Source organism: Penicillium subrubescens (genome assembly GCF_028828155.1).
Source record: "Penicillium subrubescens strain IBT 31985 chromosome Unknown utg000001l_segment0_segment0, whole genome shotgun sequence".
Lineage (NCBI taxonomy): Eukaryota > Fungi > Ascomycota > Eurotiomycetes > Eurotiales > Aspergillaceae > Penicillium > Penicillium subrubescens.
The window spans coordinates 749,389-766,892 of record NW_026643151.1 but is presented as its reverse complement, the minus strand read 5'-3'; the positions used below and the strand labels follow the sequence as shown (position 1 = coordinate 766,892).

The 17,504-nt window shown below is 47.3% G+C and overlaps 9 protein-coding genes across 9 annotated transcripts; 3 read left to right on the top strand and 6 right to left on the bottom strand.

Annotated features, from left to right (window-relative positions):
• Positions 1 to 246: 246 nt before the first annotated feature.
• Positions 247 to 1,542, bottom strand: N7473_000221 (uncharacterized protein; the record flags this gene model as incomplete). The annotated part of the gene is made up of 5 exons (XM_057146161.1): positions 247 to 360; positions 409 to 636; positions 694 to 932; positions 981 to 1,085; positions 1,161 to 1,542. 5 exons carry the CDS (start codon positions 1,540 to 1,542, stop codon positions 247 to 249), a joined length of 1,068 nt encoding a protein of 355 aa, XP_057014047.1.
• A 796-nt stretch (positions 1,543 to 2,338) lies between these two features.
• On the bottom strand, positions 2,339 to 4,358 carry N7473_000220 (flavin-containing monooxygenase; the record flags this gene model as incomplete). Its single annotated transcript, XM_057146160.1, has 7 exons — positions 2,339 to 2,503; positions 2,560 to 2,664; positions 2,720 to 2,867; positions 2,927 to 3,267; positions 3,343 to 3,677; positions 3,732 to 4,130; positions 4,184 to 4,358. 7 exons carry the CDS (start codon positions 4,356 to 4,358, stop codon positions 2,339 to 2,341), a joined length of 1,668 nt encoding a protein of 555 aa, XP_057014046.1.
• A 901-nt stretch (positions 4,359 to 5,259) lies between these two features.
• On the top strand, positions 5,260 to 5,592 carry N7473_000219 (sterol desaturase family protein; the record flags this gene model as incomplete). Its single annotated transcript, XM_057146159.1, has 1 exon — positions 5,260 to 5,592. The coding sequence occupies one exon, from the start codon at positions 5,260 to 5,262 to the stop codon at positions 5,590 to 5,592; it is 333 nt and encodes a 110-aa protein (XP_057014045.1).
• A 201-nt stretch (positions 5,593 to 5,793) lies between these two features.
• On the bottom strand, positions 5,794 to 8,355 carry N7473_000218 (uncharacterized protein; the record flags this gene model as incomplete). The annotated part of the gene is made up of 5 exons (XM_057146158.1): positions 5,794 to 6,188; positions 6,248 to 6,465; positions 6,528 to 6,926; positions 6,982 to 8,091; positions 8,156 to 8,355. The coding sequence occupies 5 exons, from the start codon at positions 8,353 to 8,355 to the stop codon at positions 5,794 to 5,796; spliced, it is 2,322 nt and encodes a 773-aa protein (XP_057014044.1).
• Positions 8,356 to 9,037: 682 nt separating this feature from the next.
• Positions 9,038 to 10,136, top strand: N7473_000217 (uncharacterized protein; the record flags this gene model as incomplete). The annotated part of the gene is made up of 5 exons (XM_057146157.1): positions 9,038 to 9,218; positions 9,263 to 9,269; positions 9,321 to 9,373; positions 9,434 to 9,531; positions 9,582 to 10,136. The coding sequence occupies 5 exons, from the start codon at positions 9,038 to 9,040 to the stop codon at positions 10,134 to 10,136; spliced, it is 894 nt and encodes a 297-aa protein (XP_057014043.1).
• A 168-nt stretch (positions 10,137 to 10,304) lies between these two features.
• On the bottom strand, positions 10,305 to 11,998 carry N7473_000216 (cytochrome P450; the record flags this gene model as incomplete). The annotated part of the gene is made up of 3 exons (XM_057146156.1): positions 10,305 to 10,457; positions 10,506 to 11,696; positions 11,750 to 11,998. 3 exons carry the CDS (start codon positions 11,996 to 11,998, stop codon positions 10,305 to 10,307), a joined length of 1,593 nt encoding a protein of 530 aa, XP_057014042.1.
• A 393-nt stretch (positions 11,999 to 12,391) lies between these two features.
• Positions 12,392 to 13,496, top strand: N7473_000215 (amidohydrolase family protein; the record flags this gene model as incomplete). Its single annotated transcript, XM_057146155.1, has 2 exons — positions 12,392 to 12,506; positions 12,562 to 13,496. 2 exons carry the CDS (start codon positions 12,392 to 12,394, stop codon positions 13,494 to 13,496), a joined length of 1,050 nt encoding a protein of 349 aa, XP_057014041.1.
• Positions 13,497 to 13,605: 109 nt separating this feature from the next.
• N7473_000214 (uncharacterized protein) lies at positions 13,606 to 14,574 on the bottom strand (the record flags this gene model as incomplete). Its single annotated transcript, XM_057146154.1, has 2 exons — positions 13,606 to 14,143; positions 14,201 to 14,574. The coding sequence occupies 2 exons, from the start codon at positions 14,572 to 14,574 to the stop codon at positions 13,606 to 13,608; spliced, it is 912 nt and encodes a 303-aa protein (XP_057014040.1).
• A 2,161-nt stretch (positions 14,575 to 16,735) lies between these two features.
• Positions 16,736 to 17,310, bottom strand: N7473_000213 (uncharacterized protein; the record flags this gene model as incomplete). The annotated part of the gene is made up of 3 exons (XM_057146153.1): positions 16,736 to 16,824; positions 16,979 to 17,244; positions 17,294 to 17,310. The coding sequence occupies 3 exons, from the start codon at positions 17,308 to 17,310 to the stop codon at positions 16,736 to 16,738; spliced, it is 372 nt and encodes a 123-aa protein (XP_057014039.1).
• Between the last annotated feature and the right edge of the window lie 194 nt (positions 17,311 to 17,504).

The window sequence follows — 17,504 nt, the reverse complement described above, 5'->3', positions numbered from 1 at the left end:
AGTGTATATCGTAGAAAGTTGAACGGATGAGAAGTTGTGTGAATTTTTACTGATTTTCATCATCTTTTGTACTTTTTTTGGCCCTCGAAAGGTTATTGGCTAAGAAATGAAATTACAAGCAAATTCTATCCGGTTCCTTACAATAGCTTGGTCGTGGTAAAAACATCGCTGCCAGGAGAAGCTAACTCATATTCCATCAAATTCAGACAAACAAGCTGCTTATCAAATGGCCCGGTAGCCAAACCTTTAAGCAATAAGTCTTCCAGTTTTTGTATCAATCTTTTGACGCCCTTTGAATTCCACTTTTAGAGATTTGGTGCCACCGCGAATCATATCCTGGAACCACTCGGGGGCTCCTCGCTATGTGATGTGTTAATAATAGTCCTCTACTATGAAGAAATGACTCACCAAGCCTGCAAAGAGCCTAAATATTCCGGGGAGGAAAATCGTCCGGCTAAGCCCACCGTCAAGTGTGTCCACAATGGCATCCACAACAGTATCCACATGCAAAAGAGGCATCAAAAATCTGGACTGGTTTGTCTCTCCTTTGAAAAGAGGTGTTTTCGTAAAACTCAGTACTGCAAGCGATGTGCGGACCTTCAGCGCATTCTGAACTCGGAGCTCTTGGGACAGACACTGCACAATGATTCATTTAGAACAGTAGTAGAATAGAATAGAATAATTGGGTCATACCTCGTTGAACGCAATCAGTCCAGCTTTTGACGCCGCATAATCCGCGATTCCTGGAGGCGGGATATAAGCACTCATCGACGCAACATTAAAAATGTGGCCATGATTTTGCCGGATCATATTCGGAAGAAACTCTTTTGACAGTAGAAAAGGTGCCAGCAGGTTCGTCTTCAGGGTTATGATGTTGTCGCTGTAGTTGCCTTCGACTATTGTCTGGCCACGAGATAGACCGGCGTTGTTGACTACCACTGTTAGCCAAGAAATATGGGGTGCCGTTTTGCTTCACCCACCGAGTACAGTTGGATGACCAATCTCAGAGTTGATCTTGTCGCATATAGCTGCGATTTCTTTCTCGTCGCTGAGGTCGCACCGATAGTATATGATGCGTTCAGTTTCTTTTGATTGTATTAGCACAGAAATCCAGATATCAGGCAATGGAGAGTACTCTATAACAAGTTCACTCATATTACCTGGTTTATAAGTCAAAGGGGTGATATCAAGCACAATCACACGAGCCCCCATAGCTGCGAGACGTTGTGCGACTCCGCCACCAATACCGCCACTCCCACCGGTCACCACCACAAGCTCTTTTTTCCAGTCCCAGCTATCATCTATAACCCAGTTGTTCCTGCTTTTGGCACTCAACCAATCGTTAAGCCACAGGAAAAAACTGGTCCCTGCGATCAGTTGCACCGACTTTTCATATGGTACAACTGCGCTTAATTTTGCCCCATGTACGAGGTATAGACATCCCAAGGTGAATAGAGGATGGAGGAGTGTTTGTCGTAGGTAGTTAAAAATTGGGTCTATGTAAAGACCTTCGCGGGGAAGGATCCCTGGTTTAGTCGTCATCGTTGGAATCAATAGTTTAAGCGTGAGTAGAATTGGGATGGGAAGATAAAGGAGTAACATTATCCTCGGCATACTTTATAAGCAAAAGGAAGACGGAAATATCACCGCAACATGAGCTTTAACTTGGAGAAAACGTACAAAGTCTCTCGGTCTTCCATCTTCTCCAACTATCTCAGGAAGATGTTGATCGCAGCTGCTCCGAATCTAGGCCGGAAAGCACCCGGGTAGTATGCTCGGACGCTAATCGTTCGATCATCTCTTCTTATTAAAAACCGGAGCGTTCCGATAGAAGATGGAAAGACAACTTTGGGGATTTTCCCATTCTGGGGACCCAGTATCAATCGACGAGACTTTGGTCTGGTCTTGGTATCTGTTTGCATGCGATCTGCTAAATATTCAAACCACATCGGTTTCTGATAGAAAAGAGACCCAAGTACTAGCCTGTTGGGATGACTATAGACGCCCAAAGTCAGCAATATATCACTGGCTATGAAGACATAAAATAACCGGATATCGCCCAATAGTTTCTCGTTAAAAATTCAGTAGGGCTTGAGAATAAAGCATATCCCCTGGGTGCCCTAGACCCCCATTGTCTTGTATCTTTTGGTCCTAGGCTTGCTACTTGATATACTGGGGGTCTAGCCTAGTACAAAAAATTCAATGATTGGAGATAAAACATGTGTCAAAATTATTTGGGGTTTTCAACAACATACAAAACGCTCTAAATATACACTGGGCTCTTGGAGAACAGATGGACGATTGTCTACCGATTCTAACCAGGCTGTTTCACGCCAGCTTATGTGCCCTTCAATTTAGAGAAGGCTGTGATGCACAGCATCTTAAAGGCACCGAAAGAGATATTGCGGGCGTCAGAGATCTGTGTACCTCCCAATATTGCAACACAGAAAAGAGCCAAGAGCAGCACCCAGGACGAGGAACGGGTCGATGGCTTCAACACACTCTACTAATAGTCAGTATGAATTGTTGATTAGACGGCGCCGAGATTGCAAATCAAACCTTGATAGTCCAGTCAGACCATGTGGGGAACAGACTCCTCCACCAATAGTGGCTTTGCGTCCAAGGATAGGACATGGAGTTCCAGCTCTTGTCGTTGAGATACCACTGAGTGCCCATGTTAGACGAAAGGCGAAAAGTGCCAGCAATTGGGCCAACTTACCGAGACACATCCAGCATTCCAAACACGTTTTTTCAGTGCGTCTTGCACCCAGTATACGTAGTCATGCTCAGCTTTAGCAGTGACCTCGACGGAGGCGGCGTCCCCATCCAAAACCGGCTTCAGCACGCGAAGGGCATAGTTAATGGAGCTAGATAGAAAGATTAGAGAATAAAAGTGCCGCAGTGAAAAGATGAGATGGCAACTTACTTTTCCGCAGCCATCATGGCCGATGTGTGCCCAGTCGCAGCGTTAGGGCCTAGGAGCATAAAGAAGTTCGGGAATCCACTCAATGCTGAGCAGTTGTAGGCCGCCGGGCCACCATATTTACCCCAATGCTGCGAGACGTTCTCCCCGTTCCGTCCAACAACATCCATATAGGGAATGAATTTGTTGGTTTGGAAGCCGGTCGCGAGAACGATCACGTCAGCTGCGATGAACCCTTTGTCAGTCTCAATTCCCTCTGAAGTTATTCTTTCGATTTTCGCGTCTGTCAGAAGAGCTCTTTCGCTGTGTAGTGATTTGAGGTAGCCGGGGTCGAAGATTCGCCTCTATGGTTCAGGTTAGCACCTCGTCATTTCACAGCTGGCTCATACCAGCTAGTTGGAATGAATAATCAAACAGACCTTGCAGCCTACATCAAAATCCGGAATGAGCAGATCGTGATATTTCTTCGGACTCGCTTCCCGCATGTACTTTTCTACTTGTTTCCGTCTCTTCTCACGCAATTTCGCTGCGCTCTTTGTCATTGGGAACAAGCGGAAATCGTTCTCCGCCATCAAAAAGATATGGAGCCTGTGAAATCTCATGGCAAGTGGGACATAGCGGAAGATCCACTGAAGAAACTTGGGATAGGCAAAGTTCGGGGCCGGAAATATCCAGTGCTTGGTTCGGACAATTTGTGTGAGAGACTTCACCTCCTCCTTCTTAATGAGAGCTGGCACGATTTGTGCAGCAGTACCTTTTATCGTGTTAGTTATCATATGCTCTAACGACTCATAAAGTGGATACGTACATCCATTTCCAATAACAACGTTTTTGCCCTTAAGATCAACGCTGTGATCCCATCGCGCTGAATGGAAAATGTTCCCCTGAAATTCCGATGCACCAGGGATATCACACGGACGCGGTTCGACAAGTTGCCCGGTAGCTGCAAAAAGGATTTGGCACTCGTGGGCATACTCACGTCCCGTCTTTATGTCACGCAAGTAAAGAAGCCAGCGGTTCACATCCTCTCTCCAGACACTGCGGACCACCTCAGTCCCGAATATCATTTTCGGGAGGAGATTATATGTCTTTACCACATCATCGACGTACCCCTTGATTTCCGTATTTGAAGGCATAAGCTTTGTCCAATTAGGGTTTTGTGCGAAGGAGAAACTGTAAAGGGCACTTGGGACATCGCAGCCGCATCCTACGGGTTGTTAGTAACAATGTTAAAGCGACGTTCTGGGGGTTCTTGCTGACCTGGATAAGTATTGATGTACCATGTTCCGCCACTCGTGGGATGCCGCTCAAAGAAATGAATGTCTTCGAGGCCGTACCATCTCTGCAGCGTTGCACCCAGGGCTACAGCTGATAGTCCGGCCCCAACACAGGCTATCTGGCTATAGGTGGGAGCCTCTGCCGACTTGGAAGTCATTTTAGATAGTGATGGCAATTCAAATCAATAAAAAATTGCTCCAAATATTTCTAGTTCAGGGACACATTTGGTTTAAGTACGACAAATCACTGGCTGTTCTCGAATATAACAGGCCACATCGGAATCCTCCCGCCGCGACGGATGCACCCGAAATAAGGGATGATATGTGCATGTGAGACTTTCTACAGAAAAACCGAGGAGAGGCAGGTGTGAATAATTGCGGCGAAGCAGCATGGAGGTTGTGGCAAGTGAATTGCTAACAACTATATTTGATCCCTGGAAGACATTTCGTCGGATCAGTCCCGATTTGCCAAGCTACGACTAACCAATATCAAGTTTGACTCCCTTGAGACGAATATTCTGGTCTAGCAACGGAACAAAGCCGCGGATACTTATATAAAAATCCATAACATGTTGAGTATATAAGAGAGAGGGCAATTATTTTGAACCATATCACTTCTTTCCAGAGAACAAATCACCAGCTATGGATATCAACTCAACACTGCAAGCTGCCTGGACCAGTATCACCGCCTCGTACAGGCCAGGCATGGTCGAGTTTATGGCAAACATATTGGTTAAAATTGTCGGATTCATCATACCGGCAACAATCTACATGCTGATAGATGTTGTATCCCCGAATTTCTCTCAGCTCCACAAAATCAAGGCGCTCGCCGACAGCCGACTCGTCAACAAATCCTGCACTGTATCAAAATTTGCCTTTTCAACCACGCTCTCTTAGTGGCAATTCACGGACTCGCCCTTTACATGATGGAATTCGACCATACCTTCTTTGAAGACCTTTGTCGTGGACCTTCTCTTCGGTCTGGTAGCCCGAGAAGTATTGTTCTAATATGTTCATCGTGTACTTCACCACCCGAGCATTTACGTTTACATCCACACGATGCACCACAAATATATCACACCAGTCGCATTTGCAGCCGAGTACGCCTATCCAATCAAGCACATTTTGGCGAACGTTTTACCGATTACTCTGCCTCTGTACCTTAAAGGTGCGCACGGCCTCTCCATTATGGCATTTGTCACCTTCGAGTTTTGGGAGGCTGCCGCACACCACAGTGGATATGACTTTTTGAAACTACCGCCGGCCGAGCTGCACGATTTGCATCATGGGAAGTTTCGTGTCAACTATGGAACCATTGGCTTGATGGACTGGATCCACGGGACCGATGTCGTGGGGTGGGACCGGCCGAAGACGCGAAATGAGTGGATGTGAGGTATCGAAACCAACGAGACATTGTACTATCTTTCTGTGAAAGATCTTAGAGCTTGGCAGGATCTGTGTGCTAGCTAGGGTTATGGGTCGTATACATCAGCAAAAACTAGAAAGATAATACAGGAATAAAGGTGTTGATCAATTTGTAGCGCAACTTTTCACATAGTTCACGTACGAGGAGTTCAAGTAATCGCAACCTAATTACAGACTATCATTGAAATTAAAGCGTGTCAAAAAACCCAGATCATCCATTCCAGGCGCCGTATTTTCTGCAAACGCCTCCCAATCGAAGACTGGAAAATCAGTCATGTCGTTGTTTGGGTGTTCATATCGAATATCGGACTGTGATATATCCAGGGGAATCCCGGAGGCATCGGCTTCTACACCTGCCTGAACTGGATCTTTAGGAACTGTCTGATGATATGCAGCCTGCAGAAATTGAAGAGTATTGGTGGCAGAGCGGCAAAATGTAGCCATAGATTCTAGAATAGCCGTTGCATCTTTCCACGCCTCCCGGGCTTTGTCCATAGTAGATTGGTCCATCATCGATGGGGTGGAGATAGACATGAGAAGGACTATTGCCGCAGTTGAAACATCTGATTATGGTAAAATCAGTATCATCGGGAGAAGGAAATTGAGTATATTGACAGCATACAGAACCCATTGTACCACCATGCATCGGCCGCAGTGGTTTGATAAGTCTTTCGTACTAGCTGCGTGAGATCGATGGCAGCCATGACGCATGCATTGGCGCATTTTGCAAACATGGTAGAGTAGAGATTATTTTGCATCTCTTGTCCACAAGAGGAGTCTGGCTTTGAGTAGAGTTGGGTGAAGATCGGGCGGTATAGCAGAAGGTGGAGATGAATGTATCTAGACAGAAAGCCAGGAAGTTAGGCAAGCAGCCAGCGAAGCCACAACAATACAAAGCGTACCTGGCATGCAGAACATTTATTTGCTGGGTGATCGCTATGTTCGAGTCATGACAAGAAGGTATCGCAGGTTCTTCAGAGTTCCACTTCAGAAAGGAAGGCACATTTTCTTTAAACACCATGAGCTCCCGTTCGACTTTGAGGATGGTATCAAGAGTCCCGAGATTCGTAATGGTCGAGGTCTGCGGTTGATCCTGGCATGACCGGCCACCCCAAGCTTTATAGACATCCGCTAGGATCATGTCCAAGATCCCATAAAGTTTGATCGCCTCGTAATAAAACACCGTTAAAGAGGGCTCCTTGGCCCCATCTTGGAGTTGATTTGTGTTCAGCCCATCAAGTGCGGGAAAAGGGGCCAGATGTGAGGTCATGCTCGGCCTGCCGAATGTCATACTCAAAGTGCTGCAAGCTATAATTTAGCACGAAAAAATATGGAACCAAGCAGTTGAAAGCTTACATATCCATCAGCACGCATCCCTGCCAGGTTCGTCTGCGAATTTCAGACTCCAAAGGCGTCAATGCTGCGCGAATATCGGATTTGTGTAAAGCCAATCCCACAGCAACTCGGCAGGCGATCCCCACAGAATGCCAGCATCGGCTGGGATACGGCGAGCTCTGCAGATAAAGCGCCGTGATTAGTAATGTTTGGACCACGCCGAGGGTATTGTTATCTAAGAAATCGAGGGCAAGAAATATTTTTGCACGGAGAAAGAACGTATTGGCGACAGACTCGGCTTCTTCCGGTGCAACATCTGCAAACCGACAACCGAGGGCAAATATCACATTCAGAGCACACTGGAAAACAATGGATCTAGCTCCCGATTCCATGGATGATCCCAGTCCAACCCGCAAGTCTGTGTGAGCTTCTATATTGGGGTCGTCTTCTGCACGCCAGAGATTCCGATATCCCACTTCAAAAGCTGGACGGTGGAAAAATGGATAGAGAGTGTATATCTTTTCGAAAAAGCGTTTCACAAGGTGATCTGCGAATGCTCGCGGGGGTAACGCAAAATCATCGAACCTGTAGTTGGTGATTGTGTCCTGAAGCCTATTTCCTGTAGTTTCTGAATGCGAGCCACCTACTGGCCGCGAAGGCATCGTTTGCCAGGCGAACCGCATGAGAGAGGCTGTGGATGAACTACCATAAAACTGGTATCGGGTGTTTCCAGGTCGACTTTCACTGTCCGCTCCTGACAGGATAATCTGGCCCATACCCGTTACGTGGCCTTCGCCTTCATCAAACAATGGCGATTCATAGATTTCTGGGGAATCTTCTTCTCTCGCTCTAGTACGGCTGTCGTCTGGTCCACTTTGGGTGCGTGGCAGTGTGTGATCCAGTGCTAGTCTAATTCTGAAGCTGACAGGAGTCTGGTTTTGCTCTGTATTTTCCAGGAGTGAATGGCGTAAAGTCGGAGAAAAGCTGGGTTCGCCTGGAGGCATTCCGTCTTCACCGATGGAGTCACCGAGCAGCCCACGTTGTGTAGTTGAGGGATTCTGAGCGGATTCTCCGGTCTTTACACATATATCTTCCAGCTCTTTGATTCGCTGATGGAGAGCATGGATGTATCTTTTTTGCATCAGAGGGAGAATTTCAGGATGCTTGTTGATGGGTGCATGCACAGGAAACTTACTGGTCTCTACTAGTAGAACGGGAGTTCTCCGTGTTATACACACACTGATCATTCCGGTATGAACGTCTCGTGCATGGTCCACAAATGGGCTTTATTCCGTCGCAGCGAATCTTCTTCTCCCTGCACGAATTGCAGGCCAAAGCGACCTTGGGGCGTACTCTAGCTCGTCTTTTGGGGTTTCCGGCGCCTTTCGGAGGCATTCTGTAAGAGACAATTTCGCGGATCTAAAGAGTGCGTACCATGGCTAATACTTCGCAAGTCGCGCAGCCTCCCAGGGAGAGGTAGGCAAGTAACGGATTCTTAAGCCCGGGTCCGTTCCGGTTTCTAGTCCACACTTTGGCCTCCTTGTGCGGCTATAATTCCATCCCGTCCCAATAGATTGAGTTTTACGGTGGGGCCCAACTGGTAGTAGTGTCATCATCCCAAAAAGGAGGCATCTCTCGGATCCTTCCGTGGGGCGGCTGACCGCGGTCCTCAAGGACCTACTATACTACTACTGTACGAACTTAGGTGCTCAATTCTTAGCCCGAGCCTCTTTCGCCTAAACCCCGCAATTCTCTGAGATAAAGCCAGAGTTAGAAGCAGCAATATTTCACATGTTCAGGAGACCGAGGCAATGGCCGGTTATCGACTCTTATCTGTCCTCATGAATACCCTGTATTGAAGATGCTCATCATTTCCGCTTGGCTCAATCTCATTCTGTAAAGTATTGAGAAAATGACGCACAAACTATCAGCCTACACGAAGCTACGTTTACTTGTCAATTTTTTATTTCGTACATTGCCAAGCGCTGCATTCAGAATCCCAGGGGCCATTATTCGGGCATGGCTAAAGGGACTGCCTCTTGGGCCATCTGCATGGAATAGTTTCGCTGGAGCCCTGATGACCAGCACTCCCCCTCGAGATCTCCAAGTCCTTGTACCATCTACAATTGATACATATAACACTTGGGTCTCGTCCCATGGCGCTGCTCATGCTGTAGATGTTCTGGCGGCTGACAACTCAACTCGACTACTGTGGATTGGACCAAGGAAGGCAAAGAAGGTGGTCCTCTTCTTTCACGGTATGATTTACTGCTCTCGCTGTGAAGCTTTACTGACCCTCTAGGTGGTGGGTATGTTATGCCCCTTTCTGCAGGGCATTTGGACTGGATGACCCATGTCAGGAAAGAAGCACTCGATGCTGGGGTGCAGCTCAGTGTGTGTATTCTCGAATACGGTAGGTGAAAAGGAATGTCCATCGAGAACGGAAAAGAAAATATACTGACGCACTTTCCAGATTTGATCCCCGCCAATCCGTATCCTAGACAAATGTTGCAAGGCATCCTTGCCCTCGAGCATTTGATAGAATTGGGATACAAACCATCAGAGGTATCGGTCTGCCATATCAAAATTATCAATCAGCATCTAATATACCTTTCTTTTAGATCGTCTTTGGTGGTGACTCTGCAGGCGGCCATCTGTCTCTATCGCTCATGGCTCATCTTCATCGTTCCCGTGCCGTGAAATACACATCAAGGAGTCTCTTTGAACAGTATGGCAGTGTAAGAGGGTGTTTCCTTGTGTCACCTCTAGCATCTTTCAGACTCAGTACCCCCTCCTATCAAAGGTGGTTTAGTGCCGATGTCTTGAGCAGGAAGGTCGTGCATAAATGGGGACTCTATCTTGTGGAAAAATCTCCTTGGCAGGAGGAAATTTCCGCCGGTGATGGCTGGGGTATGGCACTGGATGTGCCAGGAAGCTGGTGGGAGAATTTAAAGGCTATTGACCGTGTGCTTGTCACTGGTGGCTATGAAGAGGTCTTCAGCGATCATATCCAGCAACTGGGCAAGATGCTACAAAGCAAAAGCCATGGTGAGGTGACGCTCTATATGGGCAATGAAACCCACGATGGACCTTTGATGGACTTTGCCGCGGGCAGGCGTCCGAGTGAAACGACCAAGACCATTACAGACTTTATAATATCTTGTTTCAAGGAATGAATAGTCAAACAGAAGACTCCTGGAGGATAGGACTACACAAAGGGATGTAAATTAAAGCAGAGATTATTGGAAGCTGGGCACCTAGGAACGGAGGGGCTATGTAAGCTATGTAAGCGGAACCTTGATCTCCCAAGCAACCCGAAAGACGGGTCTTTTAAAGTAGTGTTGTCAAACTTCACGTTTAGCATCCTCCAAAACCTCTAGTCGAGCCCCTTCCTCCAGTATTAAGTTAACATGCTGCTCACTTCTCGGAGTAATTCTGACCGGGAAAGGTTCATCGGTTCTGTGGTGATTCAAATGCTTCGAGTTGTACGGACCAGCCTGCTAAATATCAGCCAATATCCTTGCAATCTCTCGCATCCAACTTACAGCTTTATAGTCGTAACAGAATACCAGGCGGGCGACATTAATGAAAAGACCACGAAATGCCAATCTGTAGCCAACACAGATGCGACGGCCTCCGCCAAACTGCCAGAGTCCATGTGCGGCATCGGTTTCATGGCCATCAAGCCATCGTTCAGGCTTGAACTCTTCTGAGTCCTCACACTCGTTGCATACCGGGATCTCGTTGATCACGAATCCCACACCGGCCGGGAAATGATAACCCTCAAACTCCATGTCAGACGTAAGCACATGGTCGGGCGTGAAGGGAAAGATAGGTCTCCAACGTAGGAGCTCTTTGATCATGGCACATATATAAGGCATTTCCTCCAGATCATCGATGCTAGGTAGACGGAAGTTCGTTGTGCTGCCGCAGTGATTGTCCACCTCCTCTCTGGCCTTTTGGAATTTGTCCGGATAACAAAGTGCCGCCATTGCGAATATATTCAGCGCTTCTCTTGTCGTATCAGATCCAGCCTCCACAAGCTGCAGAGCAACATACATGGCCTCCTGGTCATTTCCCGTAAATTTCGTATCTGGGTTCAAAAGAACGTCCCGAACCCATGATGGAGGTGCAGTCCCATTTTCTATCTTCTCCCGGGCTGGAATCCACCATGATTTGTAGATCTGTTCATTCCAGTCCCCAAGCTCCTCCCAGTGTCTCCGCCATGGCTGCAATACGTGAGGCAAATTGTCTAGTTCCGGGAACCAATCAACCAAGCTTGTTCCAATACTCCCAACAAACTTGGTGACCACATCTTGCAAATCAGCCAGCTGTTTTCCCGACTTGACCAGTCGCTCTCCCAGCGCAATTCGATGGACAACGGAATTCGCATATCGATAATGGTGACGGTACCATCGCTCTGGCTGAAACAAATATTCTGCGAGCATTTGGGTACTTTCAAGTTCCTGCCATGAACCATACTGCTTCATGGCGGTACCACTCAGAAGAGAGTGCATCACTCGTCGTTTTTCCGTCCATTGTGAGGGAGGGAGTAGCAAGGACCGTCCATTTCGGCTTACAATTCCGCTGGCAATTGGCATGGGGCTTCGACCATTTGTGAGAGAACCACGTTTTGCGATAATTTCGGAGACCACACGCTTGCTGTTTAGCAAGATCCAGGTTTTTGATCCAAGGTGTAGTGTGGTCATTTCACCATATTTTGCAAGCTCGGTAATCTATGTACCGTCAGTCCCTATCATGCCATTTTAAGCATTGGTCATGAACTTACCATTGTATGTTCTTGGTCTTCTCGAGACTTTCGAAGGTCTAGAAGGTTGCCAAATATGGGGATCCCACGGGGACCAGGAGGAAGCTTCCATTTTTTGCCTGGCGGTGATCTGCGCTTTCCAACGGGTGTGAAGACCTGTCGGACAATTAAGAAGATTGTTGCAAGGCAAGTGAGGATACCAAAGCAGCCTGCAATGATCGGGTGTTCACTTGCAGCTGCAGAGAGATGTGAGTGGACTGACACACTCATTTTGATATTCGGTACCGTTGTGCTTTGGGTACGTTAATACTCTACTGGATTTATACTTCCCGTGAATGCCAACAGGTGCGGTCTGATAGAGAAACCCATCTACCAAATATCCAGCGTTTGTGCATGTCTGTCTCTAGGGATAAAAGCTATTCCACTTTATTCATGGTACGGATAACACGGCAATCTGATGGGCGCGGATGAGATCCGGACTCGTCACCGGGATGGTTCCGGACCCCCTCCCGCTTGAGACCGCGTCTTTGCGATGAACATGATTCAAAATGGGGTATGCGCCAAGTTGTCCTAAGCAATTTTATGTTCAACATGTTGGCTCTGATTTCAATCCTCTTCGCAGTAGTTCTCTTTCTCTATTTTTACAAACCCAATATCACGGCAATGAGCGAACACGGCCTTGATTGGCTACAAGATAAGGCCATCGGCTGGAGCCACACACCACCAGTAAACAAAATCGACACTCACCATCATTGTGTGCCACCTTTTTATGCCAAGGGTGAGATCCTGATTAGTGCCAAGCTCTTCGTTCCTCATTACTAACATTACAACAGCGGTCGAAGAGCAAGGAGGCGATCCAAGTGGCTGGCCAACTCCACACTGGAGTCCGCTGGCTTCCAAGCTGCTGATGAAGCGCGTGGGAGTTCAGACAGCAGTGCTCTCTGTGACAGCTCCAGGAGCCTGTATTATCCCAAACCGCCAGGCGCGCGCTCAGCTTGCGAGACGATTGAATGAATATTCAGCCGATCTCCGAGATAAAAATCCGGAAAGCTTCGCCTTTTTCGTATCGCTACCAAACATTCTTGACACCGAGGATGCCCTCGCGGAGATTGCCTACGGGTTAGATACTCTCCATGCAGATGGGGTTACTCTTTTCACTCGCTACGGCTCCTCCAACACCTATCTTGGCCACCCTGATGTTGAGCCCATCTGGGCTGAACTGAATAAGCGAGGTTGTGTCGTTTTTATTCATCCTACTCACCCAGTCGATACCAATCCAGTCAACTCAAAGCTCCCACAGCCAGCCATTGACTATCCCCATGAGACGACGCGTACGGCAATGGATATGATCACCAACGGAACCCGGCTTAAGTATCCCGCCTGCAAAGTCATACTATCTCACGCAGGTGGCGCTCTACCATATATAATCTCGCGCGTTACGACTCCCATGAAGAGAGCACCAGACTTTGCGGTCTCGCACCGCATGGGAACAACACATGACAAAGCAATGGAATCATTTCGTAGCTTCCATTTCGATCTTGCCTTGAGCTCTTCGCCACAGGTTCTGGATATGCTTTTGAAAATGGTTCCGCACGACCATATCTTGTACGGCAGCGACTTTCCGTATGCTCCAATCACAGCCTATCCGGCTTTTCTCGAGGCGCTTGAGTCGTATGAAATGGATAAGGAGTTGAGGGACATGATCAATTATGGGAATGCGCTCAAGCTGTTCCCCAGGTTATTGAGGCAAAGGGGTGGTACTTCGTAGTTATCATAACGAATTATCTGATCCAGCTATACCAATCTTCCGCGAATGCAGGAGACCCGACACCAAATTCAGTGTCACTGTTACCAGGCTATCCATCAACCAAGAAAACTTAGTTCTTGTGAAGCAGGCCTTTGATAAATCCAAGTCTTCCTTTTTTGGAAACCTTGCTGTTAGATCCAGTACTTTCCCCTGTTTTGCACAGCAGTCGCAGCTTCCAGAGCATTCCAAGGGCACTCGCAACCACAATCGCCTCGGTAGCCGAATCCATTTCAGAAGAGACGAGAAGCATACCCTCACTGACTGGCAGGGGGAGTGAGATTGTATCACCGATGTGGTGATAAATAGCAAGAATATCTTCATCCGGAGAGATTATGGGAGTTGCACCATTACTAGTCCCTTGTGCCTTCGGGTTGCGAACAAGTGTATATCGCAAGCGTCCTTGTGAGACTGGGTGAATTTGCCATTCAAGAAATTTCCCATTTTCCCCAGGAAATTGAAAACCGAAATAGGGGTGTGCGTAAACTTTCTTCTTCCGGGTTGTTGGTGGAATAGTGTAAGATGTCGACATCGAGATAGCTTCGACTGCGCTTTCATCTTGCGACTTCAATGTAATGGTAGCAGCTCTGTCTTCAGCAGATTCAATGACACTGTTGTTGCTCCAATTAACTGGCTAAATTAACATTGGAAGGAGGGCCAGAACATACACGTTTGCCTCCACGGGTGACTCATCCGACGACGACGAGGTCAGGTTCAAGGCCGCATCTTGAAAGTTGACATTGTACACGATTTCATTCTCACCGGTCGCTAGGTCCTTACTATCCACTTGCGGTTTAGGCATCCGTCCTAGCGCCACAACATACGAGGCTGATCCCATTCCACGCCCCTTGACGCTCTCCTTATACTGCTCGGTGACTTGGAAAACGGAGATATCTGACGTGCTCCCATCATGATGAGGGATATACAATGTTTTCGTCAGGTGTGCAGGAGTTGGAGATCCCAGCCCAGGGCCACTGCTGCGTTCTTCTTGGTTTCGAGCGGTGACCACTTCCCAGCCGCCTACTCCAGATGCGTCGCCCATTGCTGATTGGATTTGAAGAGAAAATGGGTTTATCCGTAAGGAACCACCTTCAGATGTTTGATGACGGTTGAGAAAGAGAGAGGGAGAAGGAGACAAGAGTAAGCGGGTGGGTGAGGTGTCAGTTATGTAACTATTCGGTTTTCTCGGTCCATATGACCCTCTTTTCATGAGGCTAGCCTTTTCAGGACTAGATAAAGTGCCCTGCATGGTAAGGCTCTCAGCGTTGTGGCAGTGGCAGTTTATTTCTGTCGTTCATCACCCGATAACTCGCTCAGGCAGAAGTATTCCATAACCCGACAAGGATCCCATCAGCGCGGTTAGTTTAGAGCTCTTGGATTGAGTCGGGGAGTTATGCTAGAGTCTGTTCTTCCTATTCGTAAGGGTCTTTGTGCACCTAACGATTCAGGGTCGATCATTTCCATTTCCAGTAAAGCCCCCCAGATGGGTCCTGCACGACAGCCGCTATGACCTCGGCGGACGATACACTACTTTTCTCTAAGCCTCACTCGGGTCACTCCAAGTTTCAGCTTCTCCTTTTTACGCAACCTACCTCAACTTTTTCTCTCACTATGCGCAAGTTCCAAGATTGGGGAGAAATAAAAAAATGCCTTTTCCCCTATCCTTCGGGCATTATCCAAATAAATGTGGAACGCTCGAGTAGGCTTCCGCGCAATTATGCCCGAGCATCCTGGGTTCCTTTAGTGGAAATGCCGACTGGAACAAGCAAACCTACTCCTACCTCAACTCCTAAACTTTTTTCAAGCACGATCACATGTGCTATTCATCCCACACTTTGCCCAAGTGAAGGACTGTCCTGGGCCGCGAACAAATTAAGAATGAAGTAGGTTTTCTCGTAGTCAAAAAGTGTTATCATATAGTCTAACTGGAATCTAGATACATACGTGGTATACACTTTGTATCCCCCGAAAGTCAATTCTGCACAGATTCGTCCATGATATTCTGCCATCTTCCACACCTATATACAACTGCTCATTCATCCTCCGAGCTCGAAGAAACATCATGGAATGCATTTGATGCTGTTATTTCCCTTCTACAAACGAACTTTCTACTATGCAAGAAGATCTTTCTTGTTATTTGGACAAACAACGTAGTCCTTCCAAACGAGCGACAACCACCTCGAGACCGTGTGGTAGCTCAGCTTGAGAGAGTCCTCTGTCGAGTCGATGAACTTTTTCGGATTCTCGATTCACGTGGTTGTGATTTCTCAATTTTTCCATCGCCGGTGGCATTTGATGCATATCTAGATCGGGTGAAGGCTAATGGTGGGGTATTCGACGAGGGCGATTTTGATCATAACCGGGGCGCAGAATCGCGGATATGGCGTAGCGTCAAAATAGATCCATCAAAAGAAGGATTGTCGGAAGATGCAGGCAAAGAGTTGGAGTCCGGCTATTGGCTTCGAACGAATTTTTTCGACTGGTCTGAGAGGTCAGACATGCAATTTGTTTGACGTGGAAGCTATAGATTTGATGCAAAGAAAGTATTAGTATATAATGTACAAAATATTCAATCCTCGATGGCTATATCAAAGGACACGCTTACTTGGTGAATTACTTGAAAAACTTCGATGCATTGCGGGTAGATCCAAAGAACTGGCTTGATTTTTTTTTAAATAGCTCTTTGTATATGCCAAATTTACCTCCCTGGCTGTGCAGTTTTCCTAAAGCCCCTCAATCAACAAGCCTAGCCGCAAGGTCAGAACCAACATCTCCGTTTTCATCCAAATTCGGCCGAACCGAGGATCTTTAATCAAATACTTTGCCTTGCATGCGACATTCGATGACCATCATTCTGAGGGAATAGTATCTATCCGGCTCTTGCCTGCCAGTGTTTTGGAAAGCATACTCTAGCTGATCAAGGATGCGAGACACGGTTTGTGAGCCGAATTGGAATTCGCAAAGATCACGATGAAGTGATTTCAAGGCTTTTTCTCTCAACGAATCAATAAGATATCGGGTTCCAAATACGTAAACTTTGGCATGGGTAAGAAAATCCGGGTTGGAAGACGGCAAGGCAGCCTTTTCAGTGAACCTTATAGATTTGAATTGAGCCCACCGCCGTGCCTCGATGCTTTCAGTTTCGATGGATTTTGCGTATCCTATCAACAGCGAAAGTCGTGAATAAGAGCGAAACATCTTTTTCAACTCGTTTGCACGGCTTTCGCAGGTGTGTGAATACTCAGGCTGCGGCTCCGGATCCGGTTGACACGAGAAATAGGAGCGAGATGGCCTTGTAGAAGATAATCTTAGCCTGTCGCATGTATGATCAGTCTGTGGTTCTGGTTCTGGCTTTGACTGATTTGCTTTTGGTTCGATCTGATCTATATCACGAGTTAGATATTCTGGTAGGTGAATGGGTCTCCTGACCCTTTTGAGATCCTTACCATCTGCACTCAAGTCATCGCTGTTCCCCTCGTCGCCTCGAGACAGTGTCTTGTATCTGCCATGATAGCCAAACTCGCGAAACGCAATGAAGGTCGCCTCCTCGATATCCTCGATCGCAGCGGTGCCGGACAAGGACTCTTTCATGCGGCCGTTGTTCATGAGCACGGCCAAAGGGGGTGAAAGATTCTGAACGACTCCAGTATGGACTGTCAGCTTTTTGCGGTCTGGCTCAATGAGAAAGCGGAATTCTGGAGATCGAATGACCCTACAGAAGGTTGTTAGTCAGGTAAGAATATTGTGAAAGGGCCTCTTACTCCTCGAAGTTTTCCATCTTGAAGTCTTGCTCGTTGTAACACCCGGATATTTTGAGCTAGTGTCAGAAATACCAGGAGGTGGGGAGTAGAGAAAGGAAGGAAAGATGAGAAGGAGGGAGAGAACGCGAGGAGAAGAAAGATTGGTCTATCTGAGAAAGAAGGAAGGAACGATCTAGGAAGAGCAGAGGTCTGAATAAGGCATGTAGTATTA